We start from the raw sequence: 26,745 nt of genomic DNA on the forward strand, positions 1-26,745 counted from the left end.
TGTAGGGACGAAAAAAGGTGAAAAAAACTAGACAAGAGCCCTTGTAAAGAAAACAGTTTATTTTAAAAAAAGCTCTAGTGTTCTGCCCGTGCTTGGCCCCTGGATGGAGCTAGAGTCAAAAGTTACTACCTGCACGGGACTGAAGGCAGGCAGGGTGCAAGGTAAAAGGCAGGTTTCTGTCAGGCGAGCCCCACATCTGTTGTACATTTTTAAGGAGATGGCAGTCCAGCTCCTGGTGGTAAGAAAATGTAGACTCCCAAAATTCATGTTTAACTTTACTCACAAGTTAAGTAGAAGTCAGTTGCCTTTGTCATGATTTTCCAAACCACAAAGCTTTAAGAGATACTGGGGTAGCAGCAAGTGGGGCTCGAATCTTGTGTCAACAAGTCCCCACAGGTCATTTCACTTAGTATCCAAGTAGTAAAGCCAACTCTTCTTCTCCGGGACTGGAGTCTCTAGGTTTTTCCACCATAATCCTGAATCCAGTGACCCCTCCTTCTTCCTCTTGGACTTGGGATGGTGAGCCTGCCGTCCGTGGGATGCCAGGCAGCCACACACTTCCTTCATATGTGAGCAGGAAGCCTGATGACAGACAGAGCTACTTCACAGCAGCACGGGTCACAGTGGGCACTTGGGGTGGCTCTGGGGCCTCCTCCTGAGGCACAGTCAGGCTGGGTTCCAGCGCTCCGGTGAGATGCCTAAAGTAGGGACCCTTTCCAGCCCTAGCTCTGGGCCAGCACAGTCCCCCGGTTTGGCTGTACCAGTTCACAAGCTCTTAGCTGGGGTTCTGGCACATGGGGCTCAGCTAAAAACAGGTTGAACAGTGTTGCTAATTCTTCAGAGAAATCCTGGAATAAGCAGAAAGGTGACTGAAAAAGCAGACACATAATTCTAAATTGTCCACCCTTTTTACTAAAAATCAGTCCCAAATATGAAGCCCTAGCTAAGCAGTGAGTAAACAACATAGGTATTTTATTTTTTCCCAACGGCCTTCTACATGGAAATGGACTTGACCTGTTCGTACTCTAGGACGCTCAAGTCCAACAGGGTGAGCCTCTATTGGGAGGCTCAGAACCACTAATCAGTACTTCATATGCACATTATTTCATCTTGAAAAACCCCATAAGGTCTAAGTTATTCCCATCTTATGGATGAAGAAACTACTTTGCCCTAAAACACATTAAGGACTGACTAAGCTTAAAAGTCCAGGTTATCCTGATTATAAACACCCACAGTTGGGAATTCCCTAGCAATCCAGTGGTTAGGACTCCGCAGTTTCACTGCCAGGGCCTGGGTTCAATCCCTGACCCTGCAAGACAAGCAGTGTGGCCAGAAATAACCCCACCATCAGAGGATTTTGCCAGAGGTATGCCATGCTTTCTCACTATGCCACCTTCCCTTTCTCCATGGACACAGTCCTTCATATAACAGCTACTTAAATGAGAAGGAGGTGACCCAGAGCAGTCATTTAATTTCAGGGTGGTCCTCAAGACATCTGACAATATTCGCTGAGCTTTGGAAGATCCTCAGGATGCCAGGCCCTATCACCTGCCCCCCTTTCAGGATAAAAGGGACATGACACCTATTCTCTCTCCAAATAGAATATGAAGACTCCTTACCCCTGGCCACTGGGTCTCATGGAGGCTGCCTAGGCAAGCCTCTATCTCCATCCGTCTCATCAGACCTTTCTCTACCAGCTCCCGGAGCAAGAAGAGCAGCAGGTCCCACTGCAATACACATGGAGAAAGAGGTCAGGGGGCTAAGAGGACCACACAGCGACCCTGATACAGAGGACAGAGCTGCTGAGGGAGAAGGGGAGATGAGACTGAGGAGTCTCTCTGAGTGTACAGGAGAAAATAAGTACAGCCCCAGAAAAGGGGACTAAACCAGCTAATGACATTTGGGGCAGTGGGTGTAAAAGATGACTGCAGAGGCTTCTAAGGAGCCTGCCCGCCAGCCCCATCCACCTTCTCTGGCTCACCTCCCTCGGCCGAGCGTCTGCCAGAAGCCCCACATTTCGTGGCCTCAGCAGCAGCTGCAGTGGAACTGGCACCTGGAAGTCATCCTTCCACAGGGATAGCAGCATGAGCAAGAGCCTCCGAGCCTGCCCCCTCTCCAGCTGGTGCTGTGCTGGAGGCCCCAGGATGGGAATTTGATCTGCAACTGTGGGGAGAGAGAAAAGCCACGCTTTAAGAAGTGGAGGCAAGGTCATGTGTCCCTGGGAGGAAGAAGAGCAGAAAACTGTTTTCTAATCTTGCTTGTACCCAACCCAGAGAACTGGGGGATCTGGCAACAGAGGGATGTGATAAAAAGGAGCCATACCAAGGAGGGATGCTAACTCCACAGAGCACTTTGCCAGATGCTGCTCAGCCGGTGGGCACAGGAACTGTGGGGGAAAAACAGGAGACCCCGGACATTAGCACCATAATTCAAGCAGCAGTCCTGGGCCAGTGCAGCTCTGATTACCAGGCACTGGACAAGGATAGAAAAGAAGAACATCATGCCATGTCTCACCTGGCGGCACCGCAGCATCTGGCCCAGTTGGCCCAGCAGCTGCTCCAGATACTCGGGGGCAACTCCCTCCTCAGGGTCCCGGGGCCCCACAGCCAGGGAGAGCACATCCTAGAGAGAGGAAGGGTGGCCGCAGAGTAAGGCTTCAAGCCAGGCCAGGGCCAAGGAGGCCAAAGAGAATGTGGCTTGGGGTGGGGATCAGCCAGTGGAGACAGGCAGAAAGGAAAGGTGAAGTAATGGGCCAAGGTGCCCTTGGGACTTGGGCAGGGCAAGGCAGGACAGCACAGCTGGGAGAAGCGACCAAGTGGACAAGAAGGGGAACAGATGGATTAGTAAGCCAAGGGACAGTGTGCTGCCAGAGAGCTCAAGATGTCGTACCAGGCAGTTCTGAAAGCATTTATGTCCTATCACATACATGTGGTATTTTCTGTCCCTCATGATTCTCCGTTCATTTTCTCAGGAGAGTCGAGGCCTCAGGACAGAAATCATCTGTGTACTGAAAACCAGTAGCTAATGGCTGCTGAAAGTTTCCTTCTCCATCTTACATACTCTCGAACTTGAGTCAGTCCTTTTTTGTCCCTAGTTTAAATCTTTATTACACTACTACTACCGCAGATCTGGGCCAGTTACTAGTTTAGGTCCCTGCCCCAACCACTCCAACTCTGCTCCTGAGCATGAAAACAGCCCCAGACAATTTGTAAATGACTGAACGTGGCTGTGTTCCAATAAAATTTTATTACAAAAACAAGCAGCAGGTTGGATTTGGCCCGCGAGTTGTTCAGATTCCTGTTCTAGACCATATAAATCCTTTTTATCAAATTAAGAGCACTGATAAATTATTCTTACTGCCTGTTACCAAACAAGCATCATCTCCCACATAGGAGAGTGTTTCTGCAATACTGTCCCAATACTGGGATGACTGTTCCTTAGAACTTCCCTACTGCACTAGATCGCCATTCCCTACTCCACTCCCGATATCATCTATGTACCATGTACTCAGTCAACAATTTTCACATTTACCCTTTTCCCTTTCACCCTTTTGGGTGATTCAAGTACAAAAGTCAGAGAAGAGCAATTACTAAAACCATTCAATTCAGTTTGGCCCTACCTAACTCCATTCAGTAACAAAATGGAAACTAGCTGGACAACATAGAAAGCTGCTACACAAATACTGGAGCTGAGGAAGAAAGAAGGGCGACCAGGAAGAGAGCAGGGAGCAGGAGGAGGGGAGCCGAAGGGAGTAGGGAGCTGTGTACTTTTATCTCGGAGATGAGGTGGGAGGGGAGGGGAGCATGGTGCTCACAGGCACGGGAGCAGCCCCTCCACTCCCCCCGGGCAGCTGGCTCAGGACCCTGGGCTCGAAGCGTGCGACTCACGGCCGCTTTCACCTCCCTTCTGATCAGTGCTGCAAGTAAGAGGGAGGACAGAGAAGGGGTCACCAAAACAGCCCTGCATAGGCTCACCACGCCAACCCCTGCCCTTCCCTGTTGCCAACTGGCCCGGAGTCCTGTCTCCCCCAGAGTGGCCTCCAACTTCCTGCCAGTCTACTTTTGAAAAACTTGGTCAGTCACTCCCCTTCCCTGGACCTTACCTGTGATGTTGGCTGACAACCATGCACAGGCTTTCTCTGTTGCAAGGCCCACAGCAATGTTCTCTGCACTGCTCAGAACCTGTGACACAGAAGTAGTTTTGAGTCAGGGGCAAGTTAGGACAGTGACGAATGCCCAAGTCCAGGACTGACCCGCCTACCACCTCATGTGCATGTTCACACACATACAACCCCACAGCACTCCTCTCCTACCACCCCCAGCCACTAACCCCAGGACCACTTCGTACGTACGGCTGCTGGGGTCTCCTCAGGAAGCAGTGCCCTCACAGCACCTGGGCTCTTCTTTTGGCAGAACCTGAAAGGGGACAGAGGTCAGTGATGTCTGGAGACATCAGCTGGGTCCCTGAGTGCACCAATCCCCTGAGCTGGGAGAGCTCTGCCACAGGGGAGGGCATGCTCAGTCCTCTGGGCCCAGCCCAGATGCCAGGAGATTGGACACCCAACCACATGCCCTTTCAATTCGACTCTAAACTTGGGTCCTTAAACCTCTGAAAACCAAGATAAGAGCCTACAGAGCAGGCAAAAATAGAATGACAAAAGCAGGGTGGGAAGAGGATATGGAATAAACGATGAATATAAGAAAAAAAGGACAGGAAAATAAAGGCTAAGAGAAGAGTGGAGATAAGAAGATCCAAACAGGCTGGTCTCTTACTCCCGCCCCTGGGTCAACGCCTCGGCCCCGTGAGGGCACAACTGGGAACACAAGATCTCCAACAGCTGGGCTGGATCGCCCCCTTCCTGTCCCTGCGTCACCAACTGCTCTTGAAGAAGCGACTCTGCCTGGCGCACCAGCTCTGCCACCAGCGTGGCCCTGCAGCAGGAACAGCAAGATTTTGAGGTGGTTGGAAAGGCTGAATTGGAAAGGGGCTGCAAATTCAAGCAAACCAGGTCAGAACTAACTTGAAAGAATGTTAGCCATTTCAGTCTCCCCCATCCCACTGGGCCCTTGTGCTCTATTACCTACTGTCCCCACCCCTCAGCTGACTCCTCAGTTTGGTAACAAGGTGTTAAAAGGGGGAAAATGATAAGGAAGTGAGCCTGGGACCTGCACCACCTTCATTCCCAACCCCCTCAACTCAGACTCACTTGATATGCTTGACACAGTTAGAGCCAATTCTCTCTGCCACAAACTCCACGGTCCTGCGCAGGGAGGGCGGCTGGTTGTGGAAAAAGGCTTGAGCCAGCTGTGCCTGTGGGGAGGAGGGAGCGGTACAGGGAAGGGCTCCCTTTCTTTCCCTGACCCATGGGGTGGCCCCTGCTTTCACCCTGCCCCTTACCTGCAGCCCCTGTGTGGTCTGGGGAGGCTGGGCCCCCAGGCCCGTGGTGGTGGTAGGGGTGATTTTCCTGACGAAGCCCCCACTCCGTCCACTGCTGCCCGACACCCATGAAGCGAGCAGTTTGCGGAGCTCTCCTGCATCAGAGAAGCCCAAGTGCTTAGTTCCAGAACTGTCCCACCCTCCCAAGCATCCAGATTAAGCATTTGTGGAATAGACAGAATGAGGTACCAGGGAGTGCCTAAGCACAGGACAAAGCACGAGGGTGCTGGGCCCCTGGGGTGCCTTTTGGGTACTCATGAAGGGGCAGGCCGAGGACCGAGGACCCTCGGGGAAGAGTATCCTCACCAATGTAGGGGCAGCAAGTGTAGAGCAGGTGCTGGTCCACCACAGGCATGCTGTCCTGGGGGAGAGAACAGGTCAGTTTGAGGAAGGCAAGCTTCCCTTCCTCCCAGAAACGGGGCGGTCAGGTTAGAGAATTAAGTGAGACTTCAGCCTCTATTCTGGTTTGTTTCTCTGGGCCTGCCGTTAGGCAGGCTACCTCCTTTACTCTTGTGGTCCCCATGGCTCTGGCTGGACCCCAACACTTACCAAGCCATGGTCTGAAGCTACTGTGTCCACCTCAAATACATCCAACTGACCCTCTTCCAGAAAGAATAGGTCCTCAGGGACTGTGGGAATCTGGCAAGAGATTAGGGCAGTGCCAGCCAGCACTTTAGGGATTCATCACACCTCCGACCTCGTGGTCCCAGGGTTTAGACAACCAGGTTCAAAGCCACCTTCCTCTATGGCAACCCCCATCCTTCCTCCTCTGAGCCTTTAGCTTCTGGCCCCGCTCTTTGTCAGAGTCCTACACTTTCCCTTTCTCCATCTCCAGCCACAGGAGTCACGTCCCCTTTCCCCAACCTGGACCCTCATTTCACCAACCTGGAAAAGCCAGCCTAGGACAGCAAGCAGCAACAGCTTGTTCAGGAAACACATCTCCCCTTCACTTTCCTTTGACAAGATCAAGCTCCTAAAAGGTGAATGAGGGTGTGAGTGGAATCTATGCAATGAAAGAAATGGAATGGAGTTAAAAAAAAAAAAGCTATCACTGGGAAGGTGATTCTCAAAAGGAGACCTAAAAGGGACTGCTGTTGTATAGGCAACCAGGTCTCATCACCTCTCCCAGATCCGTACTCACTTTTAGCTGGGCCACAGTAGGAACAGAAAAGGGCCAATCAAAGTGCAAATAACTGCCCACTGTCTTTCCTTGTGGATCAAGGCCTGGCCTCTCCCCTGTGGGTCAGCTACAGCTATGGAAGCACACGGGAAGCACAAGCTGCTTGGCCCTCTTCAAAAAGCAGCAGCCTCAGCGACATTCTCCCTGCGCCCTTCTCTAGAGCCTTGCCCTCTGCTGACTCACCGATGCAGGTGCAGCAGAAGAGTGAAGACGCTGCGGTAGTAGTCCAGCATGGGGACGATGTGGTCAGCCAGAGAGAGGAACTCCACCAGCCAGGGCACCGTGAGCACCGCGCGGCGCGCCCGCAGCCCCTGCTGCAGCAGAGCTCGCACATCCAGGACTGGGGGCACCTGGGAGGGCCAGGGTCAGTCAGAGGCTGGACCCCAGGGGCTGGGGAAAGCCTTCTAACGCCATTGCCGGGCGGCTCCTCCCAGCTCCCTCCTTACCAGCGCCCCCATTCACCTGGCTCCTCAGGGACAGGATGGAGTCCTGGAGCTCACGGGTCGGGGGTGGTTCAGGTCCCCGGTATGGCAGGAAAGCGACAAAGCCCAAGAATTTGGCCAGAAGCCTTAGGCTGAGCAGCACCATAGCAAACTGCCTCCGTTCACCCTGCAGAGCATCAAGAAGTAAAAGGTCCTAAGCATTAGGCTTCTAGGACAAAACCACATCTGTTACAGACTTCTTGAAAATACATTTTTCCCTCTAGAGCAGAGCCTCCCGTCCTCTGCTTTCTAACCTGCCAGTCCACGTCTGACTCCCCGTCCTCATCACTAGGCTCAGGCTGAGGAAGGGCAAGGCTGTTGAGTTCTCGGATCTTCAAACTCAGACTATCCATGAGATGCTGATTAAACTGGAAGCTATGAAGGGAAGGGGGAAAAAGATACTGGAGGAGGTGCAGGAGGGATAATAGAGGTGGTGCTCCAGACAGAAAGGCTCAGCAGGACAGACACAGGAGGTCAAGAAACAATGAGGTTACCTTCGTAGGTGAGACAGTGAGAAGGGAAATGGAAGGAGGAAGTGTGTGTTAGGAGCCCGGGCATCCCCCAGTCCCACCCGCTGACATTCCAGGCCAAGGAGAGCAAACTTGCCCTTCTGGGAACACAAACCTCTTCGGGCCTCTGCCCCCACTCTTCGGCAAGACAGGGGGCCTTTACCTGCTGGCACTCAAGATGAAGTCCCTGAAGAAGCCCTGACAGCCTGGGAAGGTAGGGGGTGGGCAGGGGCCCCCACTGCTCTGAGGGGCCACAAGCCGTTCCTGTAGGCGCCGCAACCGCCCCAGCTTGTCAGCTCCAAGCATATTTAACACATCCGGAGCCTCACCCAAGACAGTGCCCCCAGCACCACCAGGACTCTGACACATCTGGGGCAGGGGGAGGAGGAGAGAAATCAATAAACCAGTGAGTTTTTCTGGAAAGAAGGGCTGAAGAAAATGAGGAGGAAGCAGTGAACAATATGGGATGCCCACCCTATATTGTGTGCCATAGATATATTTTTTGAGGTCTGCGTTATATTCTTTTTACAAGTGAAGAAACTGAAATTTTAAGATTCAACATCTGCATAGGGTCACGAGAGCTAGGATTTGAAACCAGACCTAACCCTGTGCTCGTTCTACCACACCACAAAGCAAGGGCAAGAAAACAGTGAGGGACTGAAGGAGGGCCAGGAGAGCCGGGTGTGTGAGGGGGCCCATGGAGGCAGGAGGTGTAGGGCGTGAGAGCACTCTGGCTCCCAAGTTTCAACCACCACCCAGAGCAGAACTCTTGTTCACTCTTCAGCCAAGGACCTGCCTGTTCTCCTGGCCTATCCCAAAGTGCCAGCCATTCCTTGGCACTTATAATACATACTGTCCACTGGATACAGATCTCCTGCTGGAGCAATTACCTGGAGAAGTTGTTTTTGGAAAAGTCGAACAAAATGGCTGTGGCTGCAGGCCGCAGAGAGTTGACCCATCATGGCTCTGAGGAATAAGAGGCAGGGATGGAGTGTGATGGGAGGAGGAGGGGGAGAAAGATCTGAGAGAACAAGCCAATTCTTGAGACTTTCAGCCCTCTACCAGGGGCTTGAGCAGCCTTCTGCCAGAGCTGGCTGGCATAAGGATATGGGAAGAGGTAAGGGATACTTTCCTTAGCACCAAGATCCCTCAAGGCTAGAGATACACTTACTGAAACTGTCAGTCACTCAGTCATGTCCGATTCTTTGCGACCCCATGAGCTGTAGCCTGCCAGGCTTCTCTGTCCATTGGGATTTCCCAGGCAAGAATATGGGAATGGGTTGCCATTTCCTTCTCCAGGGGATCTTCCTGACCCCGAGACAGAATCTGGGTCTCCTGCATTGCAGGCAGGTTCTTTACCATCTGAGCCACCAGGGAAGCCCTTAACCTTACATTTAGCCAAACATGAAATAAGACCACCCTTCTCATCTTCAGTCTATACTGACTGCCAGTGAGCTTCATGACCAACGTGGAGGGAGATCACCGGACAAGAGCATATTCTTTCTGTATCCCAGTTATCCAGCTACGCAAAGTTATCTGTACTGTCAGATTAGACGATGGAGAAAATAGAGGTTGGGAAGGGTCTAAGCCTGTGACAGGCCAAAACTCATGCAACCTGGAATAACAGTGTTCTGCTTTATCAATCGTTTGCAATCACAGAGCAAGTATAAATGATTTCTGAGTAGATGATATTGGAGAAACAAATCCCTTTTGAGGAGAGGCAGAGGTGGCAGTAACTAAGAGATTAAGGAAGACAGAAAACAGCTTTGTGCTAGAAGGAGTTTGGGGTAGGGAGAGAAGCCTTTCTCTAATCAGTCACCCAAACACCACTAAGTCGCTCACTGCTGGAAGCAAGAGAAAGTGACCAGTGTATGAGCACGTACCTGATCCTGCTGCCCAGGCCCTTCTCAAAATCCCAGCCAGGCTCCTCATGGCGGTCTTCCCACTCTCGAAGTACCTCGTAAAACACATCCCTGGCGGACACATAAGATGTCTGATCAACTGAAGCACAGCTGGCCTAACTCATTCTCAGGCTCAGAACTGAGGACAGGACCATTCACAGCTCCATTCCTTATCCTCTCCAAGGTTCTCTATGTGATAATCCCACAGACCTGGGAGCAGTACACCACATGCTTCACATACTTCTGTGGGCAGTTAAGGCTGATCTGGCACTCATCTGAGAACCCTGTGACCAAAGTCATTACACCTGCGAGAAAGCTGCTACTGTCAGAGGTGCAAATCCATGGGCATGAAACAGAATGAGGCTAAGTGGCTCTTAAGATGTTTGCTAGGAAGGGCCTGGTGGTGCTAAACTAGAACTGTTGGTGCCAAACCCCTAGTAGTCTATGAAAACAACATGGGCTGACTATCCCAGAGAAAATGCTGCTTCATCCCCTCCCCCAAAGTCCCCTTTTCTTATCACCTCTGTTTTTTGAAAGTATGAAAGGCTCGGTCACTGGAGAAGTTAGCACGATTGTCAGTTTCTGGCTGAAAGGAGACAGCTTGAGCAGAAGATGGCATCGCCAGAGAGACCTAAAACATGGCAGTAACATTAGGGGCTGAAAGCAGAGTTCGCGCTCAGAAAACTTCATCCCCATATTCTAGTCCAGAGTTTTAGGCCACATGACACTACAGTGGTGTGAGCTGGGCCACCTGAATTATGAGACTGGGAAGGGCCAGGTCCAGGCTAGAAGATGTCTAAGATGGGGTCACTACCTTGGCAACACTGCCCTCATAGGCAGCTCGGAGGCGGCCTTGCAGAGCCGGTGAGAAACACAGTAACCGCTCATTCTCAGCCAACAGCTTCAATGTCCCTTTGTCCAGGTGGGAAAGTATGCTACAGGGATGAGAGCACACATGACTGAGAATGGGACAGACTGCAAATAGGCAGTTGGCATCTGCAAACCACCCAGTGTGTTACCTGGAGCACAGAGCAGGTACATAAAAAAAAGTCAAGGGCCAAGGATTAAAGATGATAAAGGCAAAGGGAAAGGAAATGAGACCCTATGGAGCAGCTAACGAGCAAAGCAGAAACAGTAAATAAACCCAAAGGTCAGCTACCAAGACCACTGGGGGCAGTTTGATTCTTTCAAGGGCTAAATTCATAGCTTTGACACGAAACTGAAGGTCACACGTAGGAGAAGGTCTAGGGTCATGACCTCTGTGTCAAGCACAAGCATGTTCCCGAAGTAGCCAGAGAATCAAGTGAATAATGCAAATAACGTTCAAACGCTTCAGCTGGGGAAACTTACTGAAATTGATGTTCCAAAACCTGCACTGCAAAGAAGACACAATCATGGACACTCTGGAACAGAGGGCTTTCCAGGGAATCTAGAAGGACAGTACCAAGCTGTTGGTTAAAAACAATTTCATTTCCAGACAGGATTTTTCAAAAAGAGGCTTGTTCACCAACCTACAGCTCCTGGAGTTGGTTCAAGGTCACTGTCTTTGGCAGCCACCATCCTCCGGGCAGTAAGGAGCTGAAGGACGAAGAAAAGCTCCAAGAAGAGGTTTGGTACCAGGTTCTCTGGTTAAGAAGGAAATTCCAGGGTATTGAAGGCCAGTCAAAACAAAGGCTCAGTTCTACACACCTTATCAATTCTTTTACCCTGTGGTTCTACAAGTGTCTTCATTCCAGGGCTCTTTGTTCTCACTCACCTGCAATGCATGAAGAGTAGACAAGGGCAACCAGCTCCAGACGCTGGCGGGAAGATACTCTGGCAGGGTCAGCGGGTTCAGCTGTGAGGTGTCCTGTCCGGCTGGGGTAAGGAGACCCTGATTCTAGTGTGGGACAGGCAGGAGTAGGTGACTGCTGCAGCTGCTTAGAGCTACTGGGAAAGAGAAATGTCATGAGCAGTCAGCAGGGCTTCCCCTCCCCAGCCACACTCAGGTTCCTTAGAGACATGTCCACAGCCCAGGAAACAGACCCAGGGTTCCCAGGAGACAAATTAAAAACAGGGAAAAGCCCTGCAAATCCCCCACAGAGGAAGCTGTCATCCCCAGGAGCAGCAAGGCCATACCGCTCCTTCCTGAGCATCTCCCGCTCCTCTTGTAGACTTCTGCACCCTGAAGGAAGCCCATGGCCCCAAGAGCTAGTGTCTAGGACTGAGGGTTGGGAACTGGGAACACAGCTGATTGGGGTTGAGGTGAAGCAAGTCTTGGGCTTGGAAAGTGATCGCTCTTCGCTCACTGGAGTTGGGTTGATCCTGCGGGAAGGCTTGGTCCTGTTGAAAAGTAGCCATAGGTTTTCCTAATTCCCATCTTCAAGCATCTCTCCCTCCACCATATCTAGCACCCCTTGCAAAATGCCCCTCACCACGTAGATATTTCACCCCCAACTTTCTTGTAATTACCACGCTCTACTACAGAGCACCCAGTCATAATTTTTTAACTCCCCTAGCAGAGCCATCTTTTAGAAGAGGGCTGATTCTCACCCTGCAGAGCCGGGGGGAACGGAGCCCACGGGAGGGAACTCCTCCAGGTTGCTGAGGTTTGGCGGATCAGAGCGCGCGAGGCTGGGGCTGCTGGGGCTGCCAGAGCTCCTGGGCCTTCGGCCCCCGGCCCAGGGCAGGCACTCCCCGCTGACCCCCTCCTCCAGGCCCCCGGGGCCGCGGCCTCCTCGTTCGCGGGCCGGCCCCGGGCCCCGCCTCCTGCCCCCACGGCGGGCCGAAGGGGCGTCAGCGGCGGTGGCGCTCGAAGCCTCGATCGGAGGGAAGAGCTGGTTGCGCGCTCCGCGGCCGCCCCGCGGCGGGCCCCCGGATCTCCCTGGCAAGGCTGTCGAGGAGCCCGGGGCCTTGGCGGGGGTTGGGGGGCCCTGTGGGAGGACGCGGCTGCTCTGTTCCCTCAGGAAGTTCAGCAGAAATGGCACGAATTCCTTCCGCAGTGGCCGAAATGAGCTCAGCGCGGCCGCCTCCCCGGGGTCATCCTGAGGGAGAAGTGGAGAGGGGCGAGAGAGTCAGTCAGCAGCCAGCCCGGGGCCGCGAGCAGCCGGGGCGGCAGGGCGCGCTGAGGGTGGCAGGCGGCCGGGGCAGCGGCCCCTAGTTGGAGCGCACTCGGCCCCGGCTGACAACTAGGCACTCTAGAGGAATGGGACGGGAGGAGCGGTATCTCCCGCGGGAAGCAGCTTCAGGCCAGGCTGGGGGCGTGTCGGCGCTGTTACCTCCGAACTCTGGGCGCTGCGCGCGATCCACCGCACAGCGGCTGCGACCGACAGCTCCTCTCGCAGCAGCGACTCCAAAACGGCCGCCATCCCGGTCAGGGCGCTCTGAGGCGACTGCGCAGGCGCCGGCGCGCCACGGGCGCCCTGGGAAGGGCGGGGCCGGCGCCGCGGGGCGACCGTTGGGCGGCGGGGCGGAGGGGCAGGGCCGGGGGCGGAACTGGGGGCGGGACCGGGGCCCCCGCCGACGGCGGGGCTTCCCCGCGCTGAGGCTGGACTTGGGCCTTGGCTCAAGGCCGTGGCTGGGTCCGTGGTTCCTGACAAGAGGCCCGGTGGTCCGCCAGGTGCAGCGTACTGCTGTCGGTGAAGCCGGGCCCCGGCTGCCCTGGCCCGAGGGTGACCTGCCGGGACTCGGGGACGCGGCGGGGAAGACCAAGGGTCCTGGAGAGCGGCCGGACCGTAAAGGTGAACTATTCTCCGGAGAAGATGCCTACATCTTCTACGATAAGCACATTCTTTTCTTTCAAGTTTTCTAGATTCAATCATCACTACCCTAAAGAAATTAAGATAAAGTTTGCTTAACTTCATTTTGACCTTGTCTTTTCAAAAGCTGAGTTTTGAGTCCCCTGCCCACTCGTTTTCCAGCACTCACCAACAACTGACGATCATTTAAGACTTTAAGTCAGACGGGCTTTTTAGGATCCTCAGCCCACGACCCTTAAAAGTGCCCCAGGCCACCCTGCACACAGATTCGCCGTCTTTATTATCCCTTATACGTTACACGAGGTTAATAGTTCAGCTCCTTTGCAGTTTAGCAGTTAATAGGCATACACATGATTAGTTTCTGGCAGCTTGTTATTTCTTAATTTTTCTTATTTCAAAAAATACGAGAATCATCTCTTTGGATGTTGCTGCTTCACTGAGAACTCAAGAAAGGGAAACCGGCTGAGAAAAACAAATGGCACTAACATTCAGGCCAAACCAAATCAGGAAAGGTGAAGCAGTGCTCGCGTGAAAGCCTCCTGAGAGTTCCCTTGGTTCAAAGGACAGTGAAAAAGAGGGGATGCTGGAAAGCAGAAATCACTCCAGTGATACGGGGACGTCTCCTGCAGAGAAGGGAAAAATACCTCCAACCAGCGATACAATGATGGGTTGAAAGAGAGCTTTTAACACTTTCAATTTTATTACATGGGGAACCCTCTCCTCACATCCCTGAACCCTGGTTGTTGTCTGCAGGGGAAAGTGAATACCTAGTTTCTATTCCAGTGCTGCTTTTTCTAGGTCACTTCTGGATGTGCTACTGCATTTATAGAACACTTTCTGCTCCCTGTTGATCCTGTGACCTCCGGTGCATTCAATAACTATTAAATTAGAAAAATATTTCCCACCTCTGAAATCCAAACCATCACACAAACAGAACTAGAGTTTGCATGCGGAATGAATATTTTATTACTAGATTATAAAAATAAAATACAAAATAATTTTAAAACAGAACTTAAAACACTGTACAAAGCTTTAATATGATACAAATGGGAAAATTAAATAAATAATTACACTTTTATGTACAGATGGCCTTTACAAAAGCACTCATGTTTCTGCCAATACTCTCTGTCCTTGGTTGCCTGAGCAAAAATGCATCAAGAGGGCTGCTTGGAGGGGAAAGGGATACAATACAATACCTTTGGAGGTATTTCAAAGAGTAGCTTCTCATCACTGATTTCATGAAGAGAAGAAAGGGAGAAAACTATGGAACTGTTAAATTACTCTAACTTGTCTTGCTCGATGAGTGAATTCTTCTGGTTTGCGGTTCCATCTGATTTAAAAGATGCCAATAGTTAGAAACTTTCAAGATTTATATTTAATTCAAAATTAGATGCTTCTCAACTCTCTCTTTTTTCCTAAAAGCTGTAAACTTGTAAGTAAATGACCCAGTGACATCAGCAGTTGGTTATTTTAGGAAAGGAGTCAGGAGGGGAACCAGGAACTGTGCATGAGAAGTGAGGAAGCGCAAGCCTGGGTCATCTGTTCTTTTCTTTACTCAGTTCACAAGTTCACACAATTCAATTTAAGAGCCCCAGTGGTACATGTTACATTTCCTTTAGTTTCCTCTATTTGTATTTCTGAATTATGAACTAATTTATCTAACCGGGAAATAGTTTAAAAAGAAAAAATCCCAAGGCCTTTCCCTTCCCTGCGTTGATCCCTAAAATAAACTACATTCAAGCTCTGGTAGGTTTGTTTATCCCTTGTGGATGAGAAGAACACCCAGACAGACCCCAGGGATGGTGAAGTGCCATACAGGAATTTTTAAGGATTTGAAGTGTATATTTTAAGGGCAGGGGGTGGGGGGGTGGAAGGAATATATGGCAGGGGTAGTCTATATAAAAACTAGGTTTACCCAGTGTTTTTAACTTGGTGAGTGAACACTTATGTACACAACATGTATTAAACTACTGAAAAGAGAAAATTTCCTATCATTAGTGTGTAAAATTATGTCAGCAAGTTCTATAGTCAACATGGGCTCAAAGGTCTGCCTCATGGAATCCTATTCTCTCGGTCAAGGAACCCAGAATCCCTGGCCCAGAGTATCAGAGATACATACTGTGCCCATACTGTCACTTCAATTAAAGAGGCAGATCCTGTTAAAGTTTCACAGGGCAATGAAGAAAAAGGCTTCACTTCCTTTACATGTCTCCTTAAGACCAAGGATCCAGCAAAATCTATGGAAATAATCATCAAATCATTACTGAGTAAAGGTTTCTACTTGGCTCTTTAGTTTTAAGATTGTGTATCAGGTCAAGGTGACTTTGATCTTGTCACATACTCTGATTTTCGGATCTGCTTAAGGGAAGTAATTAAACATCAAGGTTATGTTTTAAAAGTTGGAACAGATAACCACAACTGAACTAGAAAATATACTGATGGGTCAAGAATATAATATAATCATTTCATGTCCAGACAAGAATTTGAGGTGTGTAGCATCCAAATTTCCCTTTAAATCAATAGGGGGATCCTTGTCCCATTTGCTGGAGTTACCTAAGAACCATAGGAATTCTAGCAGAGCTGGCAACAGATTCTGCAGTCTCCTGAATCTAACTGGTTTAAATTTCTCATGATTCCAGAGGGACAGTCAAACTCTGGAGAATATCCAATGATATGTTTCCACACTACTCTCACATCCTTGAATTCTATACCAGAGTTCTACTGGATGAAGTGGGACGTCCTACCAACCAACCACCTGGGGTTTCCCATGAACTACTCTTTCTGTATGAAAGAGTAGTTCATGGGAAGAGTATATGAACTACTCAGTTCTGGATTAGAACTGCCTCTTGTTCCCATCTCTAAGTTAAGGTCTAAATATGCACCTGTGATTTCTGAACTTGGGTTAATATTGACATGTGAGGACTACCACAGTGGTTACATGCCTTAATCCTGAATACTTTGTTAGAACAGATGATGAACTACTCTGCAAACAACTGTCTATAGTACCAAACTCAAGAAAATTAAACAACATAGTTGTCATCAACCATTCTATCTCCTCAGTGATACAGGTGCTGAAATCTCTCTCCTTTAGGCAAAGTCCCAACACATGTGTGGTAAATACACATAAACAGAAATGGGCAGATTTTAAAACAGTGAATGCATATAACTTAATTCCAAAACATATAAACATGACAAAACAAATAGTTCCCTAACATATGTCATGCTTTGATATCAAGGAATGAAAAAGTTTTAAAATGTGAAAATTTTGACCTTCAAGGCTAAATCTAGACTTACCTACAAATAAATGTGTTTTCAAGTAGCCAAAGTAAGATGCATTTTTCCCTTAAGCCACTAAATTCTGAATTCTGGATCCTGTTTCTCCTATCACCAATTCTAATGTTAGATTAAGAATGTAGTTCCTAGAACAAAGAATCCTCTGCTCTTGAGGGAAGAAGCATCTGTTTTTAATTCAAAGCTATTGGATATATAAAAACTAGCTATGGTTTTAACTATCTGTCTGGGTTTATGAAACATGCACCAACATTTTTCCTTGTCAATTAAATATAACCATAGAAACAGTCACATAAAAATCTGTGGCCTGGAAGGAATCTCTGATGATTACAGAAGAACCTCAAGTTCCCATAGTGGCTAAGAGTGACAGAGAAAGAGATACTGCACCCTAGTCCACTGGATTAGTAAGCAGCTGAGATTTGTTTAGTGTTTCAAAGCAAACAATACAGAGTGGATAATGGCAACAGTGGGTCTTAATTACATTTTGCTAGTTATTTAGGACTTGATTAACTTAGCAACTTAAAAAAAAATTTTACTTCACAACATGCAACTTAAAAAACAGAATGTAACTATGCTGCTGTCAGCAAGGCCAGCTTGCACACCACAGTTGAGAGTAACAGTGTCTTATTTAAGACCCACCATTCAAGCATGTTTATGATCTGTGCTTTACAGTTAAATTTGATATGACCCAATTTTCATTCTTTGTTCACTGTACGTTAAAGTAAAATGCCTTTAAGCTGTGCAAAAGACTGCTGCGTGGAATTTTAATATTTCGAACAATCTATACACCCTGGAGATTTGGCAGCATAATTTAGGAGTAAGCTACCTAAAGAGACTGAGCTATGGCTAATTTCATCTTCTGCTCCACCCATTCCAGAGACTGGACAAGGTAACTAACCATTTTGTTGTGATAGAAGAATCTAGGAGGCACTTGGTTTTCAAAAGATAATTTTAACTTCTTCCCCATACTACTCTTAATATAGTTTGGCTTGACTTTAAAGGATAGCCAAGTCCCTCATCTTAGAATAACCAAACTGGTTCAGAATTACTTGGATGATCTATGTCACTGAAATGTGAAATATGCCATCACTAAAAAAAATAAAAATAAATTTAAACAGAACTAACAATAACAACAAAACCCAATTCATTTTCTGTATCATACAGAAATAAAAACAAAAACCCTTGTGCCAAAAGTGCTTTGCTCAGGGCTGCCAACTTCTCTTTTTAGCCCAAGACATCTAAAACCGTAGTTTTTTTTTTTTTTTTTTTTTTATAAGCAGAGTACATCTCTATACAAGACAGTCCTTTTAAGTGGATCTATTGATACATGAGATATAATTAGTCTTTTTTTGAAAGTATCAGAGCAGAAATATCTTTGGTTAACTCTTTTTCTCTATGTGCAAAATAAAACATTCTTACACAGCAAAATTTTCTCTCTCTGGATCTTGAGTTTGACAGTGCCATTTAGAAAAAGGGGCAACACAGTGGAAAAGTTGGGAGAAAAATGGAAGGACTCAAGAAAGAGAAAAAACATTCAGTTGCCGTGTTGTCATCACTATCAGGTTTAACTTCTAGCAGAGAAGTACCAGTAAGAAATAAAATAGCACACCTTACTACAGTTTGCAGCCTCATCGGTTTTTTGAATAGTTACCACAAGCACATTTCTGATTAGAGGGGTCAGGATTTAAAGCTGGCTACTTTTAGCACAATTTTGCTAATACAACAGGAAAACAGAGATAATTTCTTAATTACAGATTACTTCTTACCTCCACCCCGCCCCTGACAAAGTGAGATGAAAAGAGGAAAGCAGAATGGTAATTTTTTAAGAGATTAAAAAAAAAAAATCTATTTATGGTAGACCCATGATTATCAACCCAGTTTATCCACTCTAACCATAGGAGAGAATTATGTGATTAACATGACAAACCTCTGAATCAGTATTATAAGCTGTCCTAGTAATTTTTTCCCCTATCAAAATTTTTTAAAAATGAAAATTAAATAACCTATCTTGGCCTGTTAAAGACTGCCAACCTTTGCACATACACAAGGAAGGCAAAAAGAATCTGAAGTGTCACATGCCAAGAACAGATTTTCAGAAATGAAGATAGGCAAGGCCCAAGTGTACACGAGGCACACAATAAAAAGTAATCTCACCATCTGTGATCTTGAAATTACAAATGGAGAATGAGAAAGAATGAGTTTATATAAGCATATGTTTCTCTATATATTTATAAATATTTATATAATTTACCATGAAGACATGCAAGTAGTGTTTTAGCAACTATTATACAATATAATACAAAGGACTGGTCTTCCAATATTACAGTTGCTTAAGTTAAACAGCAAATATGTCTTATCTATTGCATTCCTCTGTAGTCTTGAAACCGGAGAGAAATTAAGATTCCACATTATGCTACATTTCTTATGGGAGACCATATATGCCTCAATAGTGTTTTGAGTTTTTCATTTTTTTTTTTCAAAAAGCTCAACACGGATATAGAGAACAAGAAAAGTTCAGTCAGTGCAGCTTCAGGGCAGCTTTGATGCAGCATTAGAATATGTTCACTTGGTGAGGAAATATCTTTCTTTTTCTGTTTTCCAATTCAACCATATTAGGTTTGGCAGCAAATACAAGGTCAAAGCGAAAGCACAGATGTTTGCTAGAAGGCAAATTTCAACAGCAAGCAGACCAATTTACCTGACCTTAATGAGGTCTTTACAACACAAAAACTACAAAGTACAAAAGAGCCCATTTAAAAAATCTGCTATAATTTAACTCTGATTGATTCCTCTTAGCAAAGAGTGAGATCAGAACAAATATGATCCTCCTTACAGCTTTATAAATTAAGATTACATGTAAATCAGGTCAAGAAGCCCAAATATTCAAACTAAAACACAGGAGAAGCAGGTAATAAAACCTTAACAGATAAATACTGACCCTAAATTTATTTCCTCAGGTACTCATTCCTTCTTGGCTAAACATATAAAATACAAAGTTTGATAATTTTAAGCCTCATTATACCAAATTTCTTCCTATGTTTCTTCCTAAAGCTCTAAAAGCATAAAGTCACATTCCACAGCAATGTACTTTCCTGGTGTTGCCTTGGAGGCTGACGGTAGAAAGAGCTGGTACCTAGAGTATTTAAGGAAGCAAGGTCTACTACTCTGGTCGGCTTTCCTTCCACAGGGAGGAAACAACAAAGGGAAGAGGGTCGTCTATCTCAAAGAGTGTTACTCCACACTCGGCCCCCCTCCCTAAAGCACTAAAGCCTGAAAGTGGTTCTAGTTAACTGTGCCTTCCTTCACCTAATCTTCACCAGTTATTTTTCACAATAAAAATATACTAAGAACTGTTGCTCCAAAGATAAATATTAGGAGATTAAAAATAATTGGATTTTAAATTCTTGGCATGTGCTGCTAAAAGCACATTAGAATGTGTTAAAATAAGAGAGACTGGATCAGGTGCAAACACTAACTTTAAAAAATGTGAAATCCAAGGAGGGTACTAGGAATGAGGTAAAGTAAAGGTATGAACTCTCAATACACCAGATAAACACATCAGCCAAATGTATCCAAGCGCTGGCTCCCTAGCACACACTTCTCACATACTTTGAATATTGGAGTGATTTTGACTCTCCAAGGCTGGGAAGTTTTGGAAAGCAAATACTAGAAGTTTCAGTTTTGCTATATAATCTTTGAGTATAGCCTTTAAAAAACCAGGCCATACCCCTTAAAATTCCAATCTACCACCTACCTTCAACACTTTTGTTTCGAAGGCATCTAAAAACTGAGAGTCCATTTAGCCAGTTTCACCCCTTTTGATTGTGCTGGATGGCCCATTCCTATGCAAAGACACTGATTCCTGATCTGCTTGCTGCCTGCCTTAGGTAATTTCTTATCATATATTTATATCTTCTTATAAATAATTTGTCAAGTTACTTTCTTTTGTGAGAGAAGATCAACACTGATTTTTTTCTTTTTTAAATAGACAGTACAGGAACACACATGCATCAGATTTAGGAGGAAGATCGCACACCTTTCAGAGAGATGCGGCCCAGCTCCTATCTGCTGAGCTTACTGGCTGACTTACTCTTCCCTGGGGGGGCTTTAGCGCTGGCTGAATGGTGGTGGAAGCTGCCGGATCCTTTCAGGCCGTTCTTGCTGGATTTGCAATGTTCCTGTTGGCAGGACCTCCTGGAGGAGGAAGATCCCGAGTGGCTGGGAGGTGACTTGCTTCTCCCCAGATGTGGGGATGAACTCCTCTGGTCATGGTGGGGCCGTCCAGCCCGAGATGGTGAGGAACTGGATGTGCGAGGCAAGGAAGAGCTTCGAGGAGAGGAACTGGGACTCCTGCGAGGGACAACTGGACTCTTGGGTGGTGTTTTTGGATTGTGAGGGGTTCCTGGACTCTTGCACTGCGTAGTGCTCCGGGGTTTCTGAGATCCATTTTGAAGAATTTGGGCCAGGCGGGAGAAAAGGTCTGAGTCGGAATTGCTACTCCCTAGGACTTTATATCTGCGGAGCCTTAAGAGAACAGAGAATAATTAGTTTCATTTTAATTCACTTCAGCTGAGACCAGCAAGTCACAATGTCCCAGTCATAATATGTACGTGTGTGCGTCAGTCGCTCAGCCGTGTCTGACTCTTCGCGACCCCAGGGACTGTAGCCCACCAGGCTCCTTTGTCATGGGATTCTCCAGGCACGAATACTGGAGTGGGTTGCCATTTCCTTCTCCAATATGTAACATGTATGATGTGAGTCCAAATTAGGAAACAGAGAGACGCAGAGTTACTCTTCCGTGTATCAGTTGCATGACCGTGGACAAGTACTTCACCTCTCCCAGCTTTGAATGAGAATATTATCTATCTCACAGGGTTACTGAGCAGTCAAGTGCCATAAAGTACTTAACTGGATGTCTGCCATCCAAAAGCACTTACTTGTTGTTAGTCCCCTTCCTCTTAGAGCACGTTAGCTCTTCCCATTTCAGGATTTACTTAATGAAATGTCTCTAAGCATGTTAGCACACGAGATAGAATAAACCATTTTGTTTAAGGTTTCTAGGACAGGAATTCTACGTGCACTTATGCAAACATTAAACTCTACAATATGTCTTCAACACCAACTGTACTCACCAATAGCAGGAACTGCAGATAAAAATACATTTCAATTTCTTTAATAATTTCCAAAAGAAAAGAGTAGTCACTGGTTTCTCTGGGCCTCAGTTTCTGCCCCTGACAATAGCTCAGTTCTGCCCCTCACAGTTCTGCCTGTGATTCAGGAGAGCTGGGTTTGGGGACTGTTTGCCTTTCTTACTGGCAAACAAGCTTGGGCCCAGAATTCCAAATATAGAAAATATTCATATGAATAGCAGTGTCTCCTCTGCCCTAAATGTCTTTCTGTCTTGGCCTATCTAAAATTCATTTGGTATAAGAATTTAAACCTCAAACTGCTGACATGCCACTCCTTACAGAAGAAACCAGAAGAAAAACTTCCAAGTTGTATTGGCACCTAGGATGCAGGGGACATATACAGCCACATCACCATCGTGGGTCAGAACAAGTTACTGTGTTTTTTCTTCTCTAAATTTTCTCTCCTCTTTCTTCCCCATCATCTACCTGTACTGACAAATGACAGGAATTCATTCTGGTTAAGCCTAACTTCATGGATCTTATAGTAAAACTAGAATGGAGTAAGACAATGCCTCTTTGCCAGGACCTGTGTGGGAAAGCTGAGTTCCCGCTGAATTTCCCGAGTTTCAGGCTGGTCAGCTGTGTAGCATCTGACACAATGCCACATATTTGGCTTTGTTATCAAGTTACCACGTTCTTCTAAGGGACATGCAAAGTTCTAAATAGTAAATGATAATTAAGATTTGGACTTGAGCTGCAGTCCAAAGCAGCTATACACACAGATATACTATCTCTATTAAGCATAGACGCCAAGCAAAAAAGAAGCGGGGGTTGTGTGAATACTGCTCATGGAATCATCTTTTGAAAATGTCTCAGCTAAATTTAGACTGCTGTTTATTCATCACTGTTTTTCCTGTTGAAGTTTAGTCCCATGGTCATTTCAAGTCTAATGTTTACCTTCAAACCTGAAAGAAACCCTAAGGCAAGTCAAAACTGAACTTACTTTAGGTAAGGATAGCAACTTCTGCTGAGTAATAATACAGATAGAACCTCACTTTAATATACTTCAGAAATTTTTGTAACAGATGGAGGCCTATTGTGTTATCTAAAACAGGCTATAATTTTCAAGTAAATTTATTTTGATGTCCACTTTGCTTCTGTTAAAAGACTATCCTTTCACTTTCTTCTCCAAGGGTTCAGACCATACTACTTTGTGAAAAGTGAGTAATGGCTCCAAGGAAAGCACTCTTAATTGGTTTATTACTTCCCAATTATTTTCCCCTCTTCAAAATAAAATCACTCCCTGGTCAACTACAAATAAGAATATTTCAATAAATAAGCATACCATACAGTAAATATTAAGGCAATATCTTTATTATGTATGGTTCTATATATCATCAGATGTAGGGAAACTCCCTATAGGAATTTTTAAATTTAATTCATTATCATCAGATAAATGTAACTGTTACCAGGATTCATTCATCAAATTATAGACAAGTATTCTTATGGCCACCTCATTCGAGGAGCTGACTCACTGGAAAGACCCTGATGCTGGGAGGGATTGGGGGCAGGAGGAGAAGGGGACGACAGAGGATGAGATAGCTGGATGGCATCACTGGCTTGATGGGCGTGAGTCTGAGTAAACTCCGGGAGTTGGTGATGGACAGGGAGGCCGGGCGTGCTGTGATTCATGGGGTCGCAGAGAGCCGGACACGACTGAGCGAATGAACTGGACAGATCTGATTCTTCCCTAGAACTTGATATCATAATGACATCTGTTATAATGGGATTCTGACTAGACAAAACTAGAAAATTACCAACTATCTCGTTAAAATGAACTGGGGAAAAGAACCTTTGTTTTATGCTAATAAGCACTAAACAAAGTTCTTGACATATGCTACCAGATTTCCTCCTCCCAAAACAATTAAGCAAATGTTTTACCCATCTTTCAGATAAGGAAATTTGGGTTCATACTACTAGAAAGTGGGAGAGCTAAGAAGTAACTGGGCTCAAACTGAACACCTCAACTACACTGTGCTATACAGCTTGGGGAGACAGGGAAGGAAGCAGATGATCAGAAGCAGGCAATGAAGAAATGAAACCTTTGGCATAATCAAGCAGACCCAGAAATCAAGCTGCACACTTAACAAAGGAGAGGACACAGCATTACCTGGCTTCTACTCCAGGCCTCATGGGTGGTTTTCCGGGTGGTGGCCGAGGCAAGAACTGAGATGGAGTTGAGCTATTGACTTGATCTGTGTTGACCCATGAAACTGGTCTTGGAATTTTGCTCTTTCTAGACTGGGAGATGATGGGTGCCAGAAAGCTGTCTTCGGCTGACCTGCTCAGGTGTGATTCTGCAGCCAGTCTTGAAAAGGGGGTGAAGACTTCCTCCTCGGAAAAGGGAGCAGGAACAGTGGCTAATCTCTCCTCTAGCAGTTTATCAGAGGCACTTGAGAGGTCCCCAAGGAGAGACCTGAGTTGCCTTTTCTCCACCAGGAGCTTGACAAGGTCTGGCTGGCAAGCTTTCTTTTGGAGGAGCTTTTCTTTTGCAGAGACTGGAGAGGATGAGTCAAAAGTTGAGTCTATCTCTTGTGCTAGAACAGGGATTCGGCTGTGTCTAGTTACAAAGGATGACCTAACCACATCCTTCCGGGACGGGGGACAGTGTTCATTCTCTGAAACAGGATTAAATAGCTCTCCATTTCTAGGGGCAATTTTCTCTCTCTTACCCTCTTGGTGCAAAAAAGTAGAGAGGTCTCCGGAATGATTTGGCAAATCTTCACCCCTGATGTCATCCTCCTTAGATAACTTACTTCTTTGCATTGCTGCCACCTGGCCTATCTTCTCTTCAACATATGGGTCAATAACTCGTGGAGATACTTCTGAAGGTCCAACTGCCAGAAGTTTCATTATCTCATGATTTTTGTCTTGATTTGGCACCACACTAAAAGTCTGTGTCTTTGTCACATCAACAGGTTCACTAGTAGCTGAATGATCCCTCTCCATTGTTACCAAGTCTCCTGGGAGAGGGGAGATCTCAATATAATGCTGCCCTTTACTTAATTTCTCTTCTTCATTATCTGACCCTACAAGAATGCTTTTCTCTTCCAATTCCCTAGGGAGGCCCTCAAATTCTCTCATAGCCAGTCTGTTATGATCAGGAAGGTCTTTTGGTCCCAGGTCTTGAGATCTGTCATACTCTCTAATATTGGGTAACATGTCATGACCAATATGATCTATCTGAAGCCCCAAGTCTGTTCTGCTTCCTCCACTAGGTGGTTCACCCTCTATCACAACCAAGCCAGAGAAGTTCTCCCTTGGAGAGTAAAGTTCCACAGTGGGCTCAATGGTATGAAGGTCTTTCTTTTCTGGCTGCTGACCATAATGAAAACTTCCTGAAGTCGACTGTGTAGATGCCACAGAAGGTCTTGGAATTGTAATCTGGAGAGAGAGGAGAAAAAAAGTTAAATGCAATCATGTGGAATTATAAATGATCCATGAGCTGAGATCTGACCGCTCAAATTCTAATTTGTTCTAAGAGGAACACAGATCCCAACTGGATTTGCCCAACTCATACTTCAGGTGACTAATTCCAAATAAAAATGCATGATACTCAAGCTCCCTACTCGGAAACTGTACAGAGCAGCCTTCCTCTAAGTTCACCTCTGCTGCCTTTTCTTCAGCCTGCTCTGTGCCCTGAAGAGTGGCTTCTATTGCCTGCACTGTCCAGGCTCCCTTGTCTTCTGACTTCTGGTTGTGTTTGCCCAAAGGGCAGCACCAAGAGAGGATCAGAGAATTGGAGGAGAGAAAGATCTGGATGTTACTTCTCCTGATTTTCTCCCGAGGGACTGCAGCTTTGGTGGTACATTCTAACATCCTGGCCACAGCTTCTGTTACATGGCCCCCTCTCCTATAGATATGACTCTTTCCAAGTTCTGCTAACTGCCCTCTTCCTTCTTTTCCAGGACTCAGAAAATTGAATAGCTCCCTCTATTTCTGTTCCCACTGGCTCTCTTAAACTCTACCCACACATCTGTAAAAAGGTCCTTTCATTAAATTTTCTCCAAGTCCCTTTGAATGTCCCAGCTATTTCCTGCCAGAATCCAGATAAAGCATCATAGGGAAAATTATTAGCAAATTATTTGAAGTTGAAAAACTCCAAATTTATATGCATTTGTTGTTCCCATAAATTCTGCCAATCAACATTACTGATATTTTCCTATAAGCAAACATGAAGATGTTACTAACGTTTTGTATCTTATTTAATTTTTTAAGGTCAAGTTTATGATAAATGAAATTCTACCATCCTTCTACAGAGGTCATTTCAATTCTATATGAATAAGTTTCAATATTTAGTAAGAATGTCTTTTCTTAAGGACACCTACATCTTCCAATTAAAATGTGTAAGGAGACAGAAAATGTCAACTACATAAACTGGTAAGAAAGAAGCCTTTTTGAGAAAGTAATTCAGATCATTTAATGAAGCCCATTAAGCTCTAATAAAACTATGGAAATTGGTCTGATATCAAAGTGAAATGAATTTGGAGCTGTCACGGGAGATTTCACTTAGACCCCACCTCTAGTCCAATGACACTTAAGAAATCCATTTGGCCAGAGTCAGGTAAGTGTTTAGATCTGTTTCTCTGTGTGTCTGGAATACCATTAGGTTTAAGAACGTGCAAAGCTTGCCCTAAGCCCAGCCCAGGGAGAAAACACCTAACTAATGTCCTGGAATAGCTCCTAAATGGAAACAGTGTCCTGCTAGGCTCTATCAGGTTAATTCAAGACAGGCTGAGCTCAGGCATGAATTCTCACAATAATGACCTTGCGAAAGAGGTAGTAAGTTCTATTGGTGCTGTCACCCTTCAGGAAGTCACCTTATACCTGTACCTCTCTTTCATTATACTAAAGGTAGATGGCAAATCTCTAATATTTTTTTTAAATGACTTTGAAACTAGTTTATAGTTATTTACTCTTCAAAATTTACTTTTTAAGACCCGAGAGTGATGGTGGTAAGAAAAACAGATATGAAATGGTATTAAATACCAAATAACTAGGAAGATGACTATATTTACAT

The 26,745-nt window shown here is 46.3% G+C and overlaps 3 protein-coding genes across 9 annotated transcripts in view; 1 reads left to right on the forward strand and 2 right to left on the reverse strand.

The window, feature by feature from the left end:
- STARD9 (StAR related lipid transfer domain containing 9) overlaps positions 1-1,718 on the forward strand; it is a 121,020-nt gene extending 119,302 nt beyond the window's left edge. Inside the window, exon 35 of the transcript XR_010663884.1 lies at positions 1,602-1,718. The gene's annotated coding sequence lies outside the window, so the exon portion shown is untranslated. The remainder of the gene's footprint in view (positions 1-1,601) is intronic.
- CDAN1 (codanin 1) lies at positions 42-12,879 on the reverse strand. 4 transcript variants are annotated; one of them, XM_065940190.1, is made up of 28 exons: positions 12,766-12,879; positions 12,041-12,531; positions 11,627-11,830; positions 11,265-11,434; positions 11,020-11,133; positions 10,859-10,937; positions 10,323-10,443; positions 10,030-10,139; positions 9,491-9,580; positions 8,498-8,573; positions 7,771-7,976; positions 7,353-7,473; positions 7,079-7,225; positions 6,800-6,966; positions 6,322-6,409; positions 5,986-6,075; positions 5,743-5,797; positions 5,398-5,531; positions 5,207-5,310; positions 4,773-4,931; positions 4,352-4,415; positions 4,103-4,181; positions 3,768-3,916; positions 2,515-2,622; positions 2,323-2,386; positions 1,982-2,163; positions 1,620-1,727; positions 42-848 (listed from the first exon to the last, which is right to left on the reverse strand). In XM_065940190.1, exons 1-28 carry the CDS (start codon positions 12,853-12,855, stop codon positions 723-725), a joined length of 3,696 nt encoding a protein of 1,231 aa, XP_065796262.1. In that variant the 5' UTR covers positions 12,856-12,879; the 3' UTR covers positions 42-722. The 4 variants fall into 4 exon arrangements, 2 of the variants coding, with proteins under 2 accessions (XP_065796262.1, XP_065796263.1); XR_010663885.1 differs by lacking the exons at positions 42-848; positions 1,620-1,727; positions 1,982-2,163 and having other exon boundaries at positions 2,355-2,386; positions 3,815-3,916; XR_010663886.1 differs by lacking the exons at positions 42-848; positions 1,620-1,727; positions 1,982-2,163; positions 2,323-2,386 and having other exon boundaries at positions 4,348-4,415.
- Positions 12,880-15,822: 2,943 nt separating this feature from the next.
- The window catches only part of TTBK2 (tau tubulin kinase 2), a 124,606-nt gene continuing 113,683 nt past the window's right edge, over positions 15,823-26,745 (reverse strand). For 3 of the 4 annotated variants that reach the window (XM_065940186.1, XM_065940188.1, XM_065940189.1), the window contains 2 exons: positions 23,836-25,109; positions 15,823-21,060 (listed from right to left, as the gene is read on the reverse strand). In XM_065940186.1, the coding sequence (XP_065796258.1) occupies positions 20,598-21,060; positions 23,836-25,109 (1,737 nt within the window). In that variant the 3' untranslated portion in view covers positions 15,823-20,597. Of the gene's footprint in view, positions 21,061-23,032; positions 23,422-23,835; positions 25,110-26,745 lie in introns of those variants that run through there. The other variant, XM_065940187.1, reaches the window with a different exon arrangement.

This window comes from Muntiacus reevesi, chromosome 7 (assembly GCF_963930625.1).
Source record: "Muntiacus reevesi chromosome 7, mMunRee1.1, whole genome shotgun sequence".
NCBI classification, from domain to species: domain Eukaryota; kingdom Metazoa; phylum Chordata; class Mammalia; order Artiodactyla; family Cervidae; genus Muntiacus; species Muntiacus reevesi.

Bases quoted from the DNA above. Each gene is read 5' to 3' on its own strand.
- CDAN1 (XM_065940190.1), bottom strand. From the start codon at position 12,855: ATGGCGGCCGTTTTGGAGTCGCTGCTGCGAGAGGAGCTGTCGGTCGCA. The intron at 10,444-10,858 runs GTAAGTTTCCCC...TCATCCCTGTAG, and splicing joins GTTTTGGAACATCAATTTCA to CATACTTTCCCACCTGGACA. The intron at 4,932-5,206 runs GTGAGTCTGAGT...TTCCTGCTGCAG, and splicing joins AACTGTGTCAAGCATATCAA to GGCCACGCTGGTGGCAGAGC.